Source organism: Sander lucioperca, chromosome 8 (assembly GCF_008315115.2).
Source record: "Sander lucioperca isolate FBNREF2018 chromosome 8, SLUC_FBN_1.2, whole genome shotgun sequence".
NCBI classification, from domain to species: Eukaryota; Metazoa; Chordata; class Actinopteri; order Perciformes; family Percidae; genus Sander; species Sander lucioperca.
The window spans coordinates 30934639-30954576 of record NC_050180.1 but is presented as its reverse complement, the minus strand read 5'-3'; the positions used below and the strand labels follow the sequence as shown (position 1 = coordinate 30954576).

Below are 19938 nucleotides of genomic sequence, written 5' to 3'. Positions count from 1 at the left end.
AAGCATATTCATTGCACTCTATAGATTGGGAATTGGTGCAGCATCAGTGTGTGACCAATGCAGCTGGAAATGGAAAGGCCTCCACTGGCGCCACATTCATCACAATAGATTTTTTCTGCCCCCCGAGAGACCGGGCAGAAATTATTTCTCTAAATAGTCTTATATCATGTGTCCATTTTCTTCTTATTCATTACAATCAAAAAGCATTTTGTGGTGCACACTGGATCTGCAGAGGACAACAATGTAAAAGCTTCCTTGTATCATAAGCTTTCTCAAGAAAACACTGAATTTTAACAGATTTTAACAGTCGGCGATATAATGATGAATACTGTGACATGAAATACATTTGTTTACTGTCAAAGATTTGGCCATGTGGTGGCATCTATCACTATAATGCCTCTGGATATATTAGACCATTGCAAACAGCTGTTAGCATTAATGAATACTTCTATTTACTTAATTTTTCAGGTATTTTATTTACAGGAGTAGCTGAACACTTCATGTCTGGCAATTATTGATATATATATATATATATATATATATATATATATATATATAGTGATATAAAATGACATATGCCATGATGCCACACTGACTGGAACATAAATTACTTTAGCACCAACATTTCACACACACTCACATGATGAATAGAAATCTTGTGACAGCAGCATCTGTCTGTGAAGCTTCTCCACACAACCAAATGACTCATTAGAAATGCATCAGAAGGAACACAATGCTTTGACCAAGATGAAAAAATACCCTGTAAAGGTCTCTTTATTTCATGTGTCTGCCCAGTTGCAGTCAATCACAGATCATGCAGAGAGCTCTGAAATGCTGTATTTACTCATAGTAGAATGAACACACAGTCCTCTGAAAAAAAAAGTGAAATAATTTCATTTTAATAGTTTCAGCAATTTCCGAAATTGATTCTCTCTTTCTCTGTTAAAATCTCAAATATCTGTTTCGTTCTATTTAGCGGCACCTAAGGCAATATGGGGTAATTGCAGGTGTGTTTTCACAAGATCCAAAAAGTGTCGCCTTGTATTGATTTTCTCCGGGAACGTCACAACATCAGTGGGCCATAAATAATTTCAATTCAACTTTATTTCAGACACACAGGTCCATCTCAGTATACAACACATTCTCATGAACGGGTCCGTATTTAATTTTTTATTTAATTTTATACTTTTTATTGATCCTCAATGGGGAAATTTCAATTTACAAGAAATCACTACACACAGGGCTGAAATACACACACACATGCTCAGGACCTATTTTCATGCACAAATGGAGAGATGTCAGAGTGAGTGGGCTACCAGTGCTGGACTGGACCAGCGCCCTGAGCAGTTGGGGGGGTGGGGGTACGGTTCCTTGCTCAAGTGCACCTTGGCAGAGCCCAGGAGGTGGACTGGCATCTCTCCAGCTACCACCACACTCTGTACTTTGGTCCGTACGGGGCCTTGAACCAGCACCCCTTCAGTCCCTACGGACTGAGCTACTGCCACCTCTATGATATGACATCGTACGAAAATGTATGCACACCAAAACGTATGATATCCTACGAAATTAGGAGACCGCCGGCTGGTCACGTGACACCGGCTGGCTACGAGCTCCATGACGCCGAGCGGCAGTTGCTAGTTGTTTAAGCCGCTATAGAGCTTCGAGACCCGGGCTACAGACCTCCGTTATATCAGCGGTAGTTGGTGGTTCAGTTACCCGAAAATAGGTGACTTTGAGCTGGGTACAAAGCACCACGAGCTGCCGGTCGTTTCGGCAGACATTATGGTTAAATTTAGTCCACAAAATATGAGCGTTTTGCCACAACGAAAATTAAGATTAGGCACCAAAACGACTAGTTAAGATTAGGAAAAAGATCGTGCTTTGGATTAAAACACTCAGGAACACGCATTTCCTGGGTGAAAGGCTTTAGTTTTCCCCGGGAAGCAAACTTCGCTCTCTGGCTTGAAAGTCCTGTATGTTAACGCCCACTAGCCGTGTTCTTATACAGCGGCTGTCAATCTAGTGAATACAGCAACAAAAAAATGTGGAATGCTTACTTTTACGAATTACAGTGCTTAACTTTTCGTAGTTTATTGAACGAATGGTTCGTGAGAACAGGCTGCAGTATGAAATACAAGCCTCAATCACCATTGTGTTATCTCATTCGGAGATAGATAGTGACTTAACAGACATTTATTTGAGATTAATATACTTTAAGGGTTTTCATGATAACTACCAGTTTAATGAGGATACCAGCTTTAGTTTTCTATTTTAGTTCGCATGGAAATGCTGCCACTACTTATTTTCCAGTTTAATTTCATTTTGAGAGTGAATTCTTTTAGTTTAGATTCTTTAAGTAAGATTTTTCTTATATACTGCAAAACCTAAATAAAAAAGACATAACAAGATAAAAGTAAACATATTTACATTAAAAAGAAGTAAAAATAAAAAACTATTTTTTATTTTTTTTATTTTTACAAATTACACCCAACTTCCGGCTCAATTTCATACATATCAGACAAAATAGTTTTTTATACGGATCAGGTTATTAACGGTTCACATTCCTTATGGGATCGAGACATAATCATATACTATTTCTGTATATAGGGTCATTCCTCCATTCCTCCACATTCCTTCCAGCAGGTTTAGTCTCTCAGAAGAAATGTGCTGAGGAAAAGTGCCTGTTCTGTCACACAGCAGTGCTCTGCCTCATTTACTTTTTGATAGATTCATAAGGCCTTGAATATGTACAGCGGTAGGTGTTCCTTGAGTGCCTGCTTCACATTCATTAGACGAGCGAATCTGCAGCTGCATCATCTCCTTCACACATTCACACCCTCACACACACACACACACACCCTCACTTCTGCTGTGGTGTTTAATGCCAGCGCGGCTCCAGCATGTTCCAGGTGCTTCAGATGGAAAATAATTAGCTGCAAAGTCGCAGCTCACTGAGCTAACTTGAAGCATGAAATTTTAAGTAAATAAATGTGTGGTGCTTTTGCTAAACCGGAAACAGATTCTATCTCATAATAGATGGATGGCCGGCGCTGCAGTCTCCACCTGCTGCGAGGGAAACACTGAGAGCGTCGCAAAATTCCTCCCACAGACCTGTGGTGAAGAGTGTCATATCATTTGGAAATTAAAGGTCTCCAGCCTCAGAGCAGGAAATATTCCCTTAAATGAAGCCTCACAAGGCTAGGCTGTATACACAGAGGTGATGTGCTACTGGTGAAGCAGATTATATTAATTATGCTAGAGCCAAGAATGCTGCAACAACACTGTATTGGAAAATTACAATGGGGAAAAAAAACATTGCAGAACAGCCTGTTCTCATGAACCATTCGTTCATAAAGCTATGAAAAGTTAAGCTCTGTAATTTGTAAGCATTCCACCTAGACATTTTGGTGCCTAAACTTAACTTTTAACTTAGCATAATGATCACTTAGCCAAAACAACCGGCAGCTTGCAGTGCTCTGTACCCGGCTCAAAGTCACCTATTCTCGGGTTAACTGAACCCACAACTACCGCTGATACGATGCACCATGCAGAGCACCATGTGCAGCACCGTAGCCGGCATCACAGAGCTCTGTAGCGGATAAACATATTAGGGCTGAAACGATTTCTTGAATAACTCGAATAATTTGATTACAAAAAATCCTCGAAGCAAAATTCTTTGCCTCGAAGCTTCATTAAATCAATGTAATTAAGGTTGTACGGCTCACTGTGTTTCCGCACGGAGGATAATTACTAGCGCACACAACAGGTTGACGCTTCTGTGGACACAAGACCGTTTATATACTGTCTATGCCCGAGACTGACGGCCCAGATTACAAATGAACGAAGACGAAAATAGTGAGGGTCTAAGAGAAGAGACAGGCGAGAGAAAACGACAGAAAGTTTGGGATCATTTTAAGCTGCAAACATGCTACTACATCATCTTTGTAGAAAACATCTAGTCTACTCATCCATTCCACGGAGCGAACCCGACACAAGGTAGCTAACTAACGTCTGCTGCTCTCGTCAACCGCGCTGTTTTACACAACTAGCCTACAGCATGCTACTCTGTAAATAGCGATGTTTTACCAACAAGCTAAAACGAGAGCTGTCGGTTTGTAGTCTAACTGTTTATTAGTTTGCTACTAATCTTTAGAAACTTAGCTGCTGCCGGAGACAAACCGGCGCCTCCCCCCAGCACGGCCACTTAATATGCACGTGAATGACGTCATCATGCCGGTGATGTTTACATTCTTTATTCTTTCTCCTCACTCAGTATATTAGCCTTCTTAAAATGTGTCCCCCAGAACAGTGTAGTTGAATAGCCCTGCTGTAAGCTTTGTACAGTCACATTTACCTGGGCTTAGTGAACAGCTCTTTTGCATATCCAGTGCAAAGAGCCAGAGGCAAGAAGGGGAAGGGGGTGAAAAATATTAACATTTGGGCCACCAAAAATGTACTTGGAATTTGGCAATAAAAAATGATGCTTTTTCAAAAAAAAACTGTCTTTTGTATATATACAAAAGACAGGTTTCCTTTTTTTTTAGTACACAGCAATAATAAATATTTACTATTGCTGTTTACTAAATATTTCTTACTAAGTATTTCTTAACCGATTACTCGATTAATCGATGGAATAATCGGTAGAATACTCGATTACTAAAATAATCGATAGCTGCAGCCCTAAAACATATACAGTATACAAACTGTCGCTGATACGACTGAGCTGTGACGGAGGTCTGAAGCCGGCGTCACAAAGCTCTGTTGCAGCTTAAAACAACTAGCAACTGCCGCTCGGCATCATGGACCAGCCGGCGGTCTCCTAGTTCCGTAGGATATCTTACGTTTTGGTGTGCATACATTTTCGTACTATATCTTACGGACCAGTTTAATGACAATGCGTTGGGAAAAACACGTTTTATCAGCAATGCCAAACAGAATATGACAATCACAAGTCTCTACAGTAGATACATTAGCACTGAAACATTTATTCCATTAGTCAACAGAAAATTATCAGTTAATCAACATTAAATGTCATTTTTCAAGTAAAAATGCCAAACTGTTGCTGGTTCCAGCATCTCCAATCTGAGGACTGGTTGATTATACTTCTCTAATGTTGAAAATGAAATATCTTGTGGTTTTGGACTGTTTGTTGGACAAAAACAAGCACTTTTAAGATATCATCTTGGGCTCTGGGATATTGTGATGACATTTACTTTTTGATTTATGTTTGTATTTGGCGTTTTAGACAGACCAAATGATTAATCAATTAATCATGAAAACAATCAACAGACTATAATTGATAAGCAGGGTTTCCCGCAGCACTTTGCAGGTCGGGCGGCCCGCCTACGCCGGGGAACCCTACCGCCTTAACTAGGTCGTCAAAAAAAAAAAAAAAAAAATCCGCTGCACAAAAGGCCGTCAAGTGCATCTCGGACAATAGCGCGGACGCGCTTCACACCGCGAGCAGGCGCGCGCGCCACACGGCCGAAATGAGAGAAAGAAAAAGAGACGTGGTCCGTTGCTGTCCGGAGGATAACTAGCCAGTTGATATCGCGCGTGTGTGTCCGTGAGAACAATCGCCATTTCACTGAATGAGTGTGCGTCGGAGTTTGTCAACAAATGTGTGGCAGCTGGGGCATGCCCGGGCAGAGACGGGGTGAGTGGACTTACCGGAGTGTTGGCATACGGTGGGCAGAGAACATTTATATATGTTTCTCTGTCCTGTTCTTCACATCAGTGAGGCTTTCTTCTCTTGTTTCTTTTCTATCCATCACCTCTTGCACGTGGATTCTCAACGTCCTGGCTGTTGCCCGATCTTTGAGACACAGCTGTTGTCCGTTTTTTTTTAATCACTACACGCGGTTCACAACACACGGTTAGCGTAGTTAACACTACACACAGTGAAATGACGTGTCCTGTTTTTATTTCACACATCCTATCTGCTGGAGTGTGTGAAGCTATGGGCTGAGCTCTGTTATCTCAGCGCAGTTTGTTTTGGAGAAGAGTTGTCAGGCAAAGTGGAAGAGTGCGTGTCACGGAGGATAATGGGAGCAATGCCAGTAAAATTGTTATAGCACTTTTTTTGAAAATAGTTTAATGAGCTTAAAATTGCACATTGCAACTGTTATTTTGAAAAGCTGGTTATTTATTAACTATTTAAATTTAATATTTTGTGTAGTGTGTAGTATAGAGTCTGCACTACAGAGATGTATTATATATTTAAATTTGATATTTAGTGTACTGTGTACTACACTAACACTGATGTACTTACATCAAGTTGTGTAGAAACAGTAAACAAGACCTAGTTTAACAAGCAACCATAATGTTTAACAGCTAGCTTAGCCACCAGTGACTGCACATTCACAGATTACTTACAGTACCTTACAGCTCTAAACAAAGCTCAATGTAGGCTCATCAGTGCTAGCTAAGAAGACATAACAAGTAAATTGGACAACTTGGGAGTTAAAACAAAGATCCTCTATACCAGGGGTCTTCAACATTTTTCTAGCCAAGGACCCCTTAACTGAAAAAGAGATTGAGAGTGGGGACCCCATACTGCATATATTGTATAAAATAACTACAATAACATAAAACCTTTATACATATATTTTTTGCATAGAATACTAAGATATTAAAATAGCCTATTCATTTTTAACATGATTTTATAAATTATGTTTTAATGTTAAACATACATGTGGCACTGTGAATCCTTACACTGTATCTGGGAATGGCCTTAGTGACATTCTTACCTATAGGCCAGTAAGCCTATCATCAGTGGGGGATTCATATTTAATAATATTATGTTGGATTAATTTTATGACATTTACATTTTTGAAAAAAAAACTTAAAAAACACAACAAAAATTTGGAGGCCTCCCTGCATTGGCTCTGAGGACCCCCTAGGGGTCACGGACCCCCTGTTGAAGATCCCTGCTCTATACTAAAGATAGCGCACTTCAAGTAGCGCCAATGGTATAAACAGGTCCACACTTCCTGTCTCCTAAATGGCCGTGGCCTCGTTTGAAAGTGTAGTGAACGTCGAGTGGATGGATGAAAAGTTATATTTGTATAATTTATTATTTTCTTTTGCTAACATATATTTACACAGCTAAAAGACATATTTAGCATCACAGAGATTAGTTTTGTTAGGGCATTCACGAACGAAAAGTTGATCTCTTGCCAGATCTCCTGTCAGAGGTCCTGAGACAAAAACAGGTCTCAAACAATGTGTCGATCTGATGTGTCCATCTGAAAAAATGCCATTTTGCACATATTTAGATATGTGAAGAATGGGTCCAATAGGCGAAAGAATCACTTATAATCTGTGTTCACGTTCACTTCTCCCATTGGAATCAATACACCTAAAGAGGCGTGGCCATGGCAGAGCCCACGTGACACAAATACTGGAAACTACTCTGAGTTGGGGGTCTCGGTTCTAAACCGTCTCTGGTTATAAGAAGGCATATTCATCCTCTTTTGGAGGAGGTGGCCTGAGCTAAGCTAAGTCCTTGACTGGTCTGATTGCTTAAAAGCACCATGATAAAGCTAATACTAATAATACTAATATAATAAAAAATGTATGAGTTTTACCGGGTTAAGTAACTCTAATGTAACTATTAATCAACTTCTTACTGAGAAAAGTGGTCACATTGACTCAGTATTGTAGTAATGCACATGGCTTTGGTGTTAGCCAAAGCCATGGACATTATTTATAAGGATCTAGTAAATCATATGCTAAATTACAATTTAACATTCTGGCCTGGGCATCTTAGTAGTAAATATGAAACCCCTCCAGCAAAAGTGGTCACCACTGCCAGTAAAGTAATTAAGGAACCAGGGAATTGTGAACAGAACTGAATACAAAGCTCAATGAATTTTACAAGAAAGCACTCACCCCTCATGTTTCTCACTTTTGCTTATTACTGACATAATTGCTGGAGAGTAGGCCTATCTTGTGGTTTGCAGTTGTCAACACAAATGTCTACCAGTGTGTGTACAGTGTTGTACTGTGTTTATAAAATACACAGGAAAAAAAATCCTCTGTTGCCGGTCATTTGATAATTACTGTAAAGATCATGCCAATACAATATCAATTAACTCCTGCTGAAAACGGCCGATCGAATGCTGACATATCCAGTGACTTACAGGACTTAGTCTCTTTGTAAAGCCAAAGAAATTGCACAGGGACTTCTGACAGGACATGACAGCCAACTAGAGCTAAAACAATTCCAAATTTTCCTGTACAATTAATTGTCTCCAAAATAGTTGCAATTAACAATGTAGTTGTCTCTTTCAGTTAAATCTAAAAGATATGTATTTATCTATTACTATTTTAAACAATTTAAAGTTTTAAATGAATTCCAGGAAACGTTTGGTTATACTTTTGGTTATATCACTGTTATGTGACCCAGATATTGTAATAACCCAAGTACACAGCCTATAAAGTATAACACGCCTCTTTATTATCATAAAACATTCTATTTATTTTCTTAGATTAACATAAAATTGACAATAGAACATGTATCCTCATCAATAAAAAACAAAGCACTGATCATTAACAAAAAAAATGATTAAATTAGGAGTACAAACAAAAGTCATCACTATTAGCAAAACTGTGTGGCAAAATAGTCATCACTACATCCGTACTTACGTTTTTTTCTAAAAAAAACCTATGTTTTTTTCTTTCTAACTGTATCCACCCTTGTCATTCTTGTTGCTATGAACATGTATAGGGACCAGTCCCATCAACTAACAAAAAGCGTAGCTTTAGCTCAACAATCTGACCAATAATCACTTATATAATTACAATTTGGCATATCCAGACAAAATCAACAATTACCATCAACAGTCATACCCCTTAGGACCTTAGCCAATGTTAGCAATTAATTGCGGTTAAACAAAGAAGCCATGATTACTTAAACATATTGCAATTAGACAATTATTTAACAATTGTTACAGGCCAACTTCCACCTGCCAAAGCCACACAAACCAGCCATGACACATCACTGCTTCCCTCCTTTTGTTTCTCACTGGTAAATACGAGAGCAGCTCTTTGACCTGCAGGAGCATCTCACCATTTCATCTCAGCACAGTATGTCAGACCTGATCACTGCACACATTTGAGAACCACAGAACTGCCATAAATGAGTAATACAGCTGTCAGTTTAGCTCACTTCCTCACCTTAACATAAACTGCTTAAACCCAAACACAAGCCTGGTGTCATCCTCGCCCTCAGAGAGCAAAGATAAACCGAGAGGTCAAATGATGTCATGCCGCTGGTGTATTGATTTACTGTTGAGGGATCACTTTTTACATTCTTAACATGACATTGGCAGGAAAGATCCAAAGTGCCGCTCGAAAGCACCATTATTATTATTTTTTATATTTCACACAAACAGAAAAATGTTGTGCGAAATGAGCATTATAATGATGTGGTTGTTATTCTTAGTAGCATGGCTGAACATATAAACTGTGTTCAAAGGGTGCAGCTAGAGAGATAGGTCACAGTCATTAAAATAAAAATGTGTATCCCTTTGGGAGCATGCAAGAATGTGCTCACCAAGAAACCCTGCAATCTGAACATAAGATTATAATTTTAATTTGGGTTATATATATTGTGCGCAGAGTTGACATTTTGGCTTGAAAGTGTAGCTAGAAAAATAAAGGAAAGGTTCATCCTCTGGGGAGCATGAATGACTTCAAATTTAAATCAGTAAATCTTGACAATCTGCTCATTAGATTTAATGTGAAAGTGGAAGTATAAGCATGAAAATGCACTATTTTAAACTATAATGATCGTGCTTTTATTTGTTGTATATAAGACCAGAATGTAATGTGTTTTTATCTGATGTACATGTATTTGTATTTTTATGTTTTTAACATAACATAAAGCTAATTCTTTCATTTTAAAGCTAACTCAGGTGCATTTACTTTTTTCCTAAAGAATGTTAATTAATGTACAATGTCCCTTTTTAAAAATAAAGAATTAAGATACAAATCAAAAAAGTTATGTTAATACACATAACTTTCTGTGTGCCATGGTTGTCTTTCAAGAAAAGAACTACAAATACCAATAATACAGATTATATTGCTGCTGTGCTTTGGACAGTGATTTGATATATCAATTCAATGATTAGCAATCCAATGTCAGTAATGCAAAGTAAGAATATATATATATATATATATATATATATATATATATATATATATAAAAAATGGTACATATCATCATATTTAAGATGCGGCTTTGTTTTGAAAGTCCATCTTGATATCTATTCTGTTTTAAAATAGTTTTCATTTAATTGTCTGGAAGAGCATAGCGATAAAGTTTTTAAATCATATTTAAGTTGTTTCTGTGAGTTGATATAATAAATGCCACTGATTGTGTTTAATGGGCTCATGATATTGTCTCATATCGATCGCAGGCCCCTCAGTTGAATCGAATCGTATCGTGGCAGACTACCAGCAAATATCGTATCGTGATAGAACTTTTGATTTACACCTCTAGTTGTTGGACTTCTAGCCCATTTGTATTCAGGACAACCCCCTTGCCTCCCTACTATACTATATGTCTATGTTCGTTCATGTATTTTAATATGCCTTGCTGTAAAACCAATTGCCCTCCGGTGACAAAATTGACAAGTTAAAAGGTTGAAAGTTGAAGTTGATACCAAGGTCATGTGGGGAAACCATAGCGAAATATGAATCAGAAACAGGCAGGAGCAAAACATACTGATATAAAATGTCTGAATATTCCAACCTGGTCTGGTAATTAAACCTACTGTGCCATCCACTGACAGAAGGACCTCTTATATCACTGTTATATGTCTTATGTCTGTTCCTGTGTTGGCAGTTTGTATTCTAATTACCACTGCTTCTGTTTTTATATCCACTATTTCGCTTTATATGCTTTAACAACACAGATATCGTGCCATGTGATGCGAATAAAGCTGGAAACGTGTTTTGGTTGTAGATGCTGCACATTAGACAGAAGGCAGTATTTTATGAACATCTTTTACTGTAAAATCAACAATAAAAGACCACTCAGTTGCCAGTTTACTAGATCAACTTGGCTATACTGTAAAAACTGATACAGTCTAACAAAACACCCCCACCCCAGTATGTCACTGAGGGCAGACTCAAGACTCAGAAACACCTCAACTAGATGTGTATCAAGTGTGTGTATTAGAAATTACACTTTTTGTATTAACTGTGACTTATGTTTGAAGGATTTGTCTTTAGTTTGGGTATGATGTGTTTTAACCTGGATGTGCTCTTTGTTCCCAATGCAGAGAATTTCTTCAAGATGGGTTAAAGATAAATGAAGAAAACAGGTTGTATAGAGACAATAGGGTTATAACTATTATTTTCATTATCAATTATTCTGCTTATTATTTTATCCATTAATCAGGTCGTCTATAAAATATTACGTTTGCTCTACCAACAAAATTCAAAAGCCCCTTTAATATTCAGTTAACCATGGAGAGCAAAGAAAAGAAAAAAGCCTTTACATTTGAGAAGCTAAAAAAAAAACACTGCTATTGCTGTCACTTTGCTTGAAAAATGACTTAAATAATGGATGGTTTATTAAAATTGTTCTAACCTCCACACATTCTACCCACACAGTAATGAATACATTAATGAAAGCACTCAAGCAATTAAACCCAAAGCTAAAACTGTACAGCTTCACATTTAAAAATGAAAACCCCCGTGGGGAGAAAAAAAGAAAAGAAAAAAGAAGCAGGGTGTCTTTATAGTGGCAGCTCCAGCAGGCTGTGTGAGTGTATGGGCATCTATCCCCACGTAGGAGTCGACCAGTAACCACAGCTGCTGTCTGTGCAGTACAGCTGTGGCCAGTCAGCACTTTCTGTTGTCCAACACACACCAGCAAAACATGTCTAAAGACTGACTCTTAGACAAAAAAGCAGCTTTGTCTACCAAATAACCCGAGGTGTAGCCTCCAACCAAGAAACCCCGGGCTGCAGAGTGAGTATTCAGAGTCGCTTCAGACTGCGTTTGTCTTGTGAATGAAAAGAAATGAACCTGTTTGCCTGACCTTCGTACAGCACAACAATAGTCCAATCCGCTCAATAGAAATACAGGCGAGAATCAACAACTTGTTATGCGCACGACACTGACACAAAGGGTCTTAAAGTGAAGTGCTCTTCAAAGTACATTTTTAATTAATTACCAACAATAGCACAGCTGCATCTGTAACAGTCACGATGCCCCCTCTGCAACAATAGGACGAAGATACCAGCAAGGCGTCCAAACTTCAGCTTCTATCTGATTCCATTATCAGCTTGCACGCAGACCGGAGAGAGAGGCGCTTACAGGTGAGCTTAATAGGTGGTACGTATACTCACAGTGAGGGGCGGCGGAGGCTCCGCCAAAGACGCTCAGGGTATAAAGGGTAAACATATGCAGCAGAAAAACCATCTTCCCAGTCGTGGTGTGGTTATTATCCGTGTGTCCGCAGAGAGTGGGAAAAAAAACAGAGGAGAGGTTCCTCCTCGCTCCTCCGGCACGGAGGGATAGAAGGAGTCTGATGTGGAAGAGCAAACCGCTCCAACAACGACACTCCCTCACTGTGAGGAATAGCCCGCCTCTCTCTCTCTCTCTCTCTCTCTCTCTCTCTCTCTTCCTGTCTCTTCCTCTCTCCCCCTCTCTGTTTCAGTCTATATTGGCAGAAAAAGAGCATTGTGATGCCCAAGCATTGCTTAAAAAAAATGCGCCACAGAGGAAAGCTATGTTCACAGCGTCAGCAGCAGCACTTCCTAATGTATATGCTTCGGAGAATTTCTATAACTTTAGTGTAAAATAACAAGTATGGTATACAAGCTTGGAGTAGCATGAGTGTCCTCGCAGGTAATAACACAATTGGTTGCTCTTGAATGTGTGGCCGAGAGCCAATCATTGTGAAGCATCTACTTGGAGTGAGGTTTTTCATCCTATTGTGATTTTTTTTGTTTTGCAAAGAGCAGAAAATGTACCAGTCTTTTTGTCTCAAATTTAAATCAGTTTTATTGGCATGAGCATATAGCCTACTGTAAGTACAGGACTAAGAAACAATGTGGCTCAAGGTTTATAATACATGTAGCCTATAAAGAAGACTTTCCTTTCCTTCTTTCTTTTTTACCATACATTAAAAGGTGCACTATGAGTTCCTGCATGGTTTCAGCGCGATTTCATTTTTGTCTCAAATCGTAGGCATCTCTCCTTGATCCGCTAGCTGCCTGTCCCCTGAATACACTGTGAAAAAGCCCGGTCTCGGGAGACAACACAGGGGTCGTAGGCTGTGCACCAAAATACAACAAACCACTCCAGCCAATCACCGAGAAGATGGTTGGGGGTTAATGTTAAGTCATTTAGTCACAAGGGGGTAAGCCGCTCTCCACAACGCGTAGCTCCTATGGCGCCATTTTGATGCTAACAAGCCATCACCTGCCGTTAGCATCCCATTGACTGCCATTCATTTTGACGTCATTTTGACAGCTAATAACTTTACATCTGAAGCGTTTAAAGACTTTATTTGTCCAATGTTTATTTCTAAAGAAACACGACAATGTATAAAAGGCTCCATTACCTTGTATCTCACGTTATGGCTCCGTAGCAGACGTTTTTGTAAAAATAGGCTAACGATTGTGTCATAACCAAGCGACTTACTGTCGCATAGTAGAGGAATTACCGTACAGTACAGGAGAAGCTCGCAGGCAGTTTCGACTTACATTAGCTGTTTAAGTTTAATTACTAATGTTAACTAGCATTTTAGTTAGCAATAATTAGCCTGTGCCCATGTTATCTCCTTACATATAGCTACGCTCTCCGTCTCTGCTAGATTGGGAATGATTGAGATTTCTCTTGGCACAGCTACCAGAAGACTTCCAACTTTCAGACAGGTTGCTCACGTCACATCTACGTCTTCAAGCTCAGTTGGAGGCTGCGCAGTAACGCTCAGCCATCAAGTAATCAAGTGCTTCTAATATCCTTCACTGGTCTCCGTCCAGAGCAACGGGATCTGTTGGTCCATTTCTTTTACTGTCTATGGTTAGTCATGACAGTTACAGAAACATGGGGGGAGGGGCGAGTTTGCTCTGTTTTGTTTGAAATTTACTTGGAACGTCAACAGAAGTGACCATGCAGGAACTCATAGTGCACCTTTAAGTGTTTTTACTGATTTAAAACATTCACTACTGTGATCTGTAAGGCAGAAAGAAAAAAAAAAAAGATTTAGTATCATGCAGTGGGCTATGTGTCTGCTGCATTGTTGTGTCCCTTCCTACAGTGTTGTCTGTCTGGCACCCCTTGAAGGGGCCCCATGACCTTCTTCCTTCTGCTCTTTTGGTGAACTTTAATATTAATTTTCCAAACACAGTGTGAAATGATTTTTAAAAAATGCTTAATTTTACAATTAATTTAGTTTGACATACATGAGTCAGTTTAGAGTCAGTCAGAATTTACGCAGTATTTGTTTCAGGGACATTGTGTAATAGGACAATATTTAATAGCAAATTCAGTAGTTTGCATTACTAGCTTTATACTTTATACATTACAATTACAGTAAAACTAACTGGGGCAACAAAAGTATAAAATAATAACATAGAATAAAAAATATATAAAATATAGTTTAGCAATTAAATGCGATGATAATAGTGAGAGCCATAGAATAGCAGAGATAATAAAAAATAAAGAGGTAATAGATTTCAAAGGAGCTCATTACAGCTATATGTGCTGTTGTACTGGTTTTCCCTCTGGCTGTTGTGCTGCTTCAAAAGCCTATGGTATGGTCAGTTTCCCCCCCACAAGTAAATACTGGATTTCCTTTTAGTCTGAGAGAGTATCATATTCTTGGTATTTGAGTATTATTTTGCTGAAGAACGTGATTCTTCTGTGCTCATACAGGCTGCAGTGTAACAGGAAGTGTTGCTCTATCTCCACATCTCGATGGTTGGCAGAACTGACTCAGTCTGTTTTCTCTGGGTTGCCAGGGTTGTCTTTGACAACCAGTTTCAATGACCAATTCCTGGTCACTTGTGTGGTCATTTTTTTTATTAATTATTTCTCTGTTTCTGATTGCTTGCACTGTACACACTCTGAATTGGCTATTCAGGGCTGTATTAGTATTAGTATAGTATAGTATTACAGTTTACCTTGAGTTTTTTTTTGTTGTGGATGTCCAGGGGCTGGTGCACTATTCATTTTCTGCAGGGAACTTCTCTCCATCATCTTCTTTTGGCAACACAGATCTTTGTACATGGCCCACGCTTGACTACCTCATAATAATACAACAAAATAAGCTAGTCATGTTTTGCACAGAAACAGCAGAACATCTACCTGATTACCCCTTTAGCTTTATAGGCATGACCATAATTAGATATAGCCAGGGGCGGGGCTAGGAGGGGGCATGGGGTGTCACCCCCCCCCCGAAATATGATTCTGTCAATTTTCCCAGCCCTTGTCACATTAGCAATACCAATGTCATGACCATGTTTCCATGATGACTATGATTACTATACTACCAACATTCTGATACCATGGAACAAGCACTGGAATTATTATTATTATTATTATTATTATTATTATTTATTTTTTATTGGTCCTTCCTGTGCCACCCCACTTAAAAATCCTGGAATTGCCCTGAGTAGTATTGCCAAAGCATTTTGAACAAATATTACAAGATAAAATATTCAATAATAGTATATATATATATATATATATATATATATATATATATATATATATATATATATATATATATATATATATATATATATATATATATATATCCAATAACAATAATATTATATTATTATTATTATTGTAATATTGTCTACAAAGAAAACAAACTTTCTTGAAGATAAATCTACAGAAAGAATATACATGATATGATAAAATATAGTTTACAGGGGGTTCTCCTTTGGTGTCAGCCATAGAAAGAGATGAAATAAGATTTTGAAGATGCTCTGCACAGTTTCATGTGTTGTTCTACTGGTTTTCCCTCAGGCTCTGACACATATCACTGTTTCCCTGGCAGTGTCAGTTTACTCCCCAAGTAAATGTAGAATTTTTTTTGGTCCGAGAGTGTGTCGAATTTGTGGCATTTCCTGGTATACAACTACATCACAATACTACGTAGCATACACTAATGAAAGACAAACAAATTATTGCAAATATATCCTAAACAAAGATAAGATGAGATATACAGTAGTTTAACATTTGAATAGAATGATGTTGGGAAGCATAGAAGAGAAGACGTCAAGGCGCTTCTCCTCTGTAGATCCTTTCAGCAGCATAGTTGCACACAGCTCCCTCTCATTACACATTGGAAATAAATGTTCCCACTCTGACACTTTGTAAATCCATTTATAAATCAAATCATGCGCTGTGCCCGTGTTTCACTGAAGTTACACTTATTTTTAAGGGTCCAATTTCCTAAAAATATCACTGATATGAAAATTCATAGGAAGGCTCCAGGAAAAGAAAATAATTTGGTACAAAAATGGCAAAATTGACAAAATGTCCAATTGGTGCACTTCCACGAATCTAGTTTAAACCAACTCCAGTGTAACTTAGAGAGTCATTATTTAGCTGAACAAAACGGGATGGCCTTCTACAGGCAAGCGTATAAATTCATACATCATACATACATTCAACATATATGGAGAATAATGTTTCAGAGATATTCCTCGGGAAATCAAAAATTAGCGTTACCACCAAATACTATATTATCAGTATTCAACTTTTACTTGTAATAGACTATTTATAAATTGTAGTTTTTTTATTTTACTTGAACTTATATTCATTGATTATCTGTGACACTTGAAACTGCTCTAAGCTTTATCATCACCTTCTAAAGTTGATATGGCTATTGTTTGTGGCCACCTGGTGAATGTAAGTCCAATATTTACTCTCCTTTTAGCTCTGTTTTGGTCTCCACCAACTCCTGAGGAAAATACCTGGCTCTTTATCAGCTTAAAGCTCCACTGTGTTGCTCAGAAGCTACAGTACTGTACGTGCTAATTTTGTGTGCTGTTTGGTGCTCAGCAGGTAGCCTACAGTGGGGGTTTTTGGAGCTTTTTTTGCTGTTAAACGGTTGGTTGCTGTGGCTAAAAATGTTGCATAATGAGAGCGATGAGACTGAACCAGAACAGTCAATGTGAGGGCCATAAAGCAATACAATGAGATAATAGATCCTAAAAAAGTAGAGCTGAGAAATTAGTCGGGTGATAATTATCTGTGGATTCTGCACTTTGAATGAACCGTTTGTTAATGAGGAAAAAATAGTTTAAAGCAGCTTTAAATAAAGGATGTGAAAATATCTTCCACCAATCACACAACATATTGCTGAATGTGGTTTTTATTTTATTGCATTATCAATTACAATTATGGTCAGGGGAAATTGGGGTTACTGGCTATCTAACACAGTGAGGAAACTCCAGAATGTTCCCCTGCATTTATGCATCTTGTTATGAACACGCAACTCTGTCTGCTTCCTAGGAATACTGTGAATTTTTATTTACTGTGCAATATGTTATATTTACGTCTGTCGGTTTATGTGCTACTGATACTGTGAGCTGAGCCTTGTTACCATGCTGTACTGATAACAAATTCCAGCTGACTCGAGTCAGTCATTAAAGTTTGGTGAAACTAACACAATCAGAATCGGAATCAGAAAAGGGTTTATTGCCACAATAAGTTACTATGTGGAATTTGCCTTGGTGAATGGTGCAGACATAAACAAACAATTTATATTACATATTATATACATATTAAACATAAGTGATTATTATTTCTTTACAAACAATGAGTTGAACTCATACGCAATGAAACACAAACTTTTTGAATTAAATTCTTTGGTGGGTTTTATTGCTACAGCTTAACTGTGTCAGGCATGACTAGCAGCTTGTGGTGGCTGTTAGCAAACTTAATATAGATATTGCTGTGTATGTGAGATCAGAGAGTCAGTTTGCTGACTTTGGGACTCTTTGCTTCTCATGCTACTGTAAAGCTACATTTCCGCATTTTAGCATACCATTAAGTGATGGAGTACTTGTCGCTATTCTCTGGACTCATGACTCGACTTGGACGCGCACACTGATGACTTGGACTCAAGGATTTATGATATAGGACTCAGGAGTTGGATAAAGTTTCTAATTACTTTGATGTAAAATAGGCAGTGATGGAGTACTCGATTTCTGGACTTGTCGCTATTCTCTGGACTCGATTCAGACTCGAACACTGGGGACTCGAGACTTGACACGGACTCAACAGTTGGTGACTCGACTACAACAGTGATACCTGATATTATCCTGACTAATGACCAGCGCGAATGCTGTTTAGCAAAAGGGAGTCTTGCTTTAATTTCCCTTTTGTTTTTCTTCTAGGATGCCCACTGAGATAGACTCATTTCATTACTCGTTTCATTGTTTAATGCTGCATGGAATAATTTAGCTTCCTAAGCAACGAGTGTGTTGGGGGCAAAAGTTTATATGTATGGTGTCTAAGTAATTATTTAATAAGTTATGATACCAGTACCAATACCCTTCAAGTAATACATAGAATTCTTCATTTGATACCTTATTCTTTTAACTTCATTCGATACAGATCATCTGAATGGAAGCATCTTTGCATGCTGAACCGCCATATGCAATGGGCTCGACTTTACCACACCACAGACTGTATGGGTTGTAGCTGCAGCGGTAATCGGGCAATCACATGTCTGTCACATGTATCGTTTGGCAGAAGTTTAAAATCTACAGGGTACTGGGTTATTTTGGTTTATACCTTAAAGGTATTGAGTACCGATACTCAGTCCTAATGCTGTCAATCCATTATAGTGCATATATTACTATACTGTTATGGGTCCTAGTAGCTTGGGGGCTCAGGCAGTTGCCTACCTTGCCGAATGGTAAAGTCTGCCCTTGAACTCATGAATAGATTTTTATCACGGCTGTGAAGTGTAATTGTAACTTCTGCCTGTTTTTTGGTTAGTTGGACACTGATTGTGAAGGAGAACACTCTCCCCTCAAGGACACTATCATCAGAAGTGCTCGGGCCTAAATATGAGAGTTCTTTGCATCCGAAAACTCCTGCTCATCCATCATGTGGAAGAGTGAAACTCTCAGCAGTGTCTGTGTTTCCCAAATTAAATTCTCCACAGTGGCTGCATCAGAGGACGATTCACTCAGTAGTTTTGTGCCAGATAGAGGATCCTGACAGAGCTGCAATCATATAGGTGTCACAGATTCAGGTGATGTGTGAGCCCCCAAAAAAAGGGAAGCGTACACTTTGATCCCCTGGATAGCCTTAGCAACACCATTTCACAGCTGCCAAGTGGACAAAAAGCTCAGCAAATCCAGCACCAGAATGGGAATTAGACACAGCTTGAATGGTCCTAATGTTTTCTCGTATCTTTATGTGGGCTTTTGCGTCTGCAAACACAGTTCTCATATTCAAATTGCCTACAGCTGTAGTCATTGAAACAAATGTTCCTAAATGTTCCCATCCTCTGTATTGAGCTCCAGAGAGTCATGAAAGGATCAAAGGGAGCATGACGCCGCGAGGAGCTGAATACGGACAATGCAAGCGGAAATGGCCAACTTACATTGTCAGCATGGATTATGGAGCTCGTTTCCAAAGCTAATGTTTCTTGTTTCATTGCCTTTCCCGTTCCTCCCTGCTTTATTGCTCTCTCATAGCTTTTCTTTCCACTGAAAAGCCAATTAAGTCCCTTCATGCTTTCATTTGAATCGCATGGCTTTTTTCGGTCACCCCGAGAAAAATGCCCCACTTGGGAAATGTGGAAGAGGTCATTATTGCTGACTAGAATCCACTGACTAGAGGTTTGCAGAACAATCTCTCTTTCCCACAAAAACCTAGATGAAATTATAGTTCTTTCTGTTTGGTCACATTGATTGCCTGATTTCCTGGTGTCAGGCA

At 38.7% G+C, this 19938-nt stretch overlaps 1 protein-coding gene across 1 annotated transcript in view; it reads right to left on the bottom strand.

Annotated features, from left to right (window-relative positions):
• The window catches only part of cntnap5a (contactin associated protein family member 5a), a 105074-nt gene extending 92481 nt beyond the window's left edge, over positions 1–12593 (bottom strand). Inside the window, exon 1 of the mRNA XM_031308520.2 lies at positions 12366–12593. Coding sequence (XP_031164380.1) covers positions 12366–12438 — 73 coding nt within the window. The 5' untranslated portion in view covers positions 12439–12593. The remainder of the gene's footprint in view (positions 1–12365) is intronic.
• Between the last annotated feature and the right edge of the window lie 7345 nt (positions 12594–19938).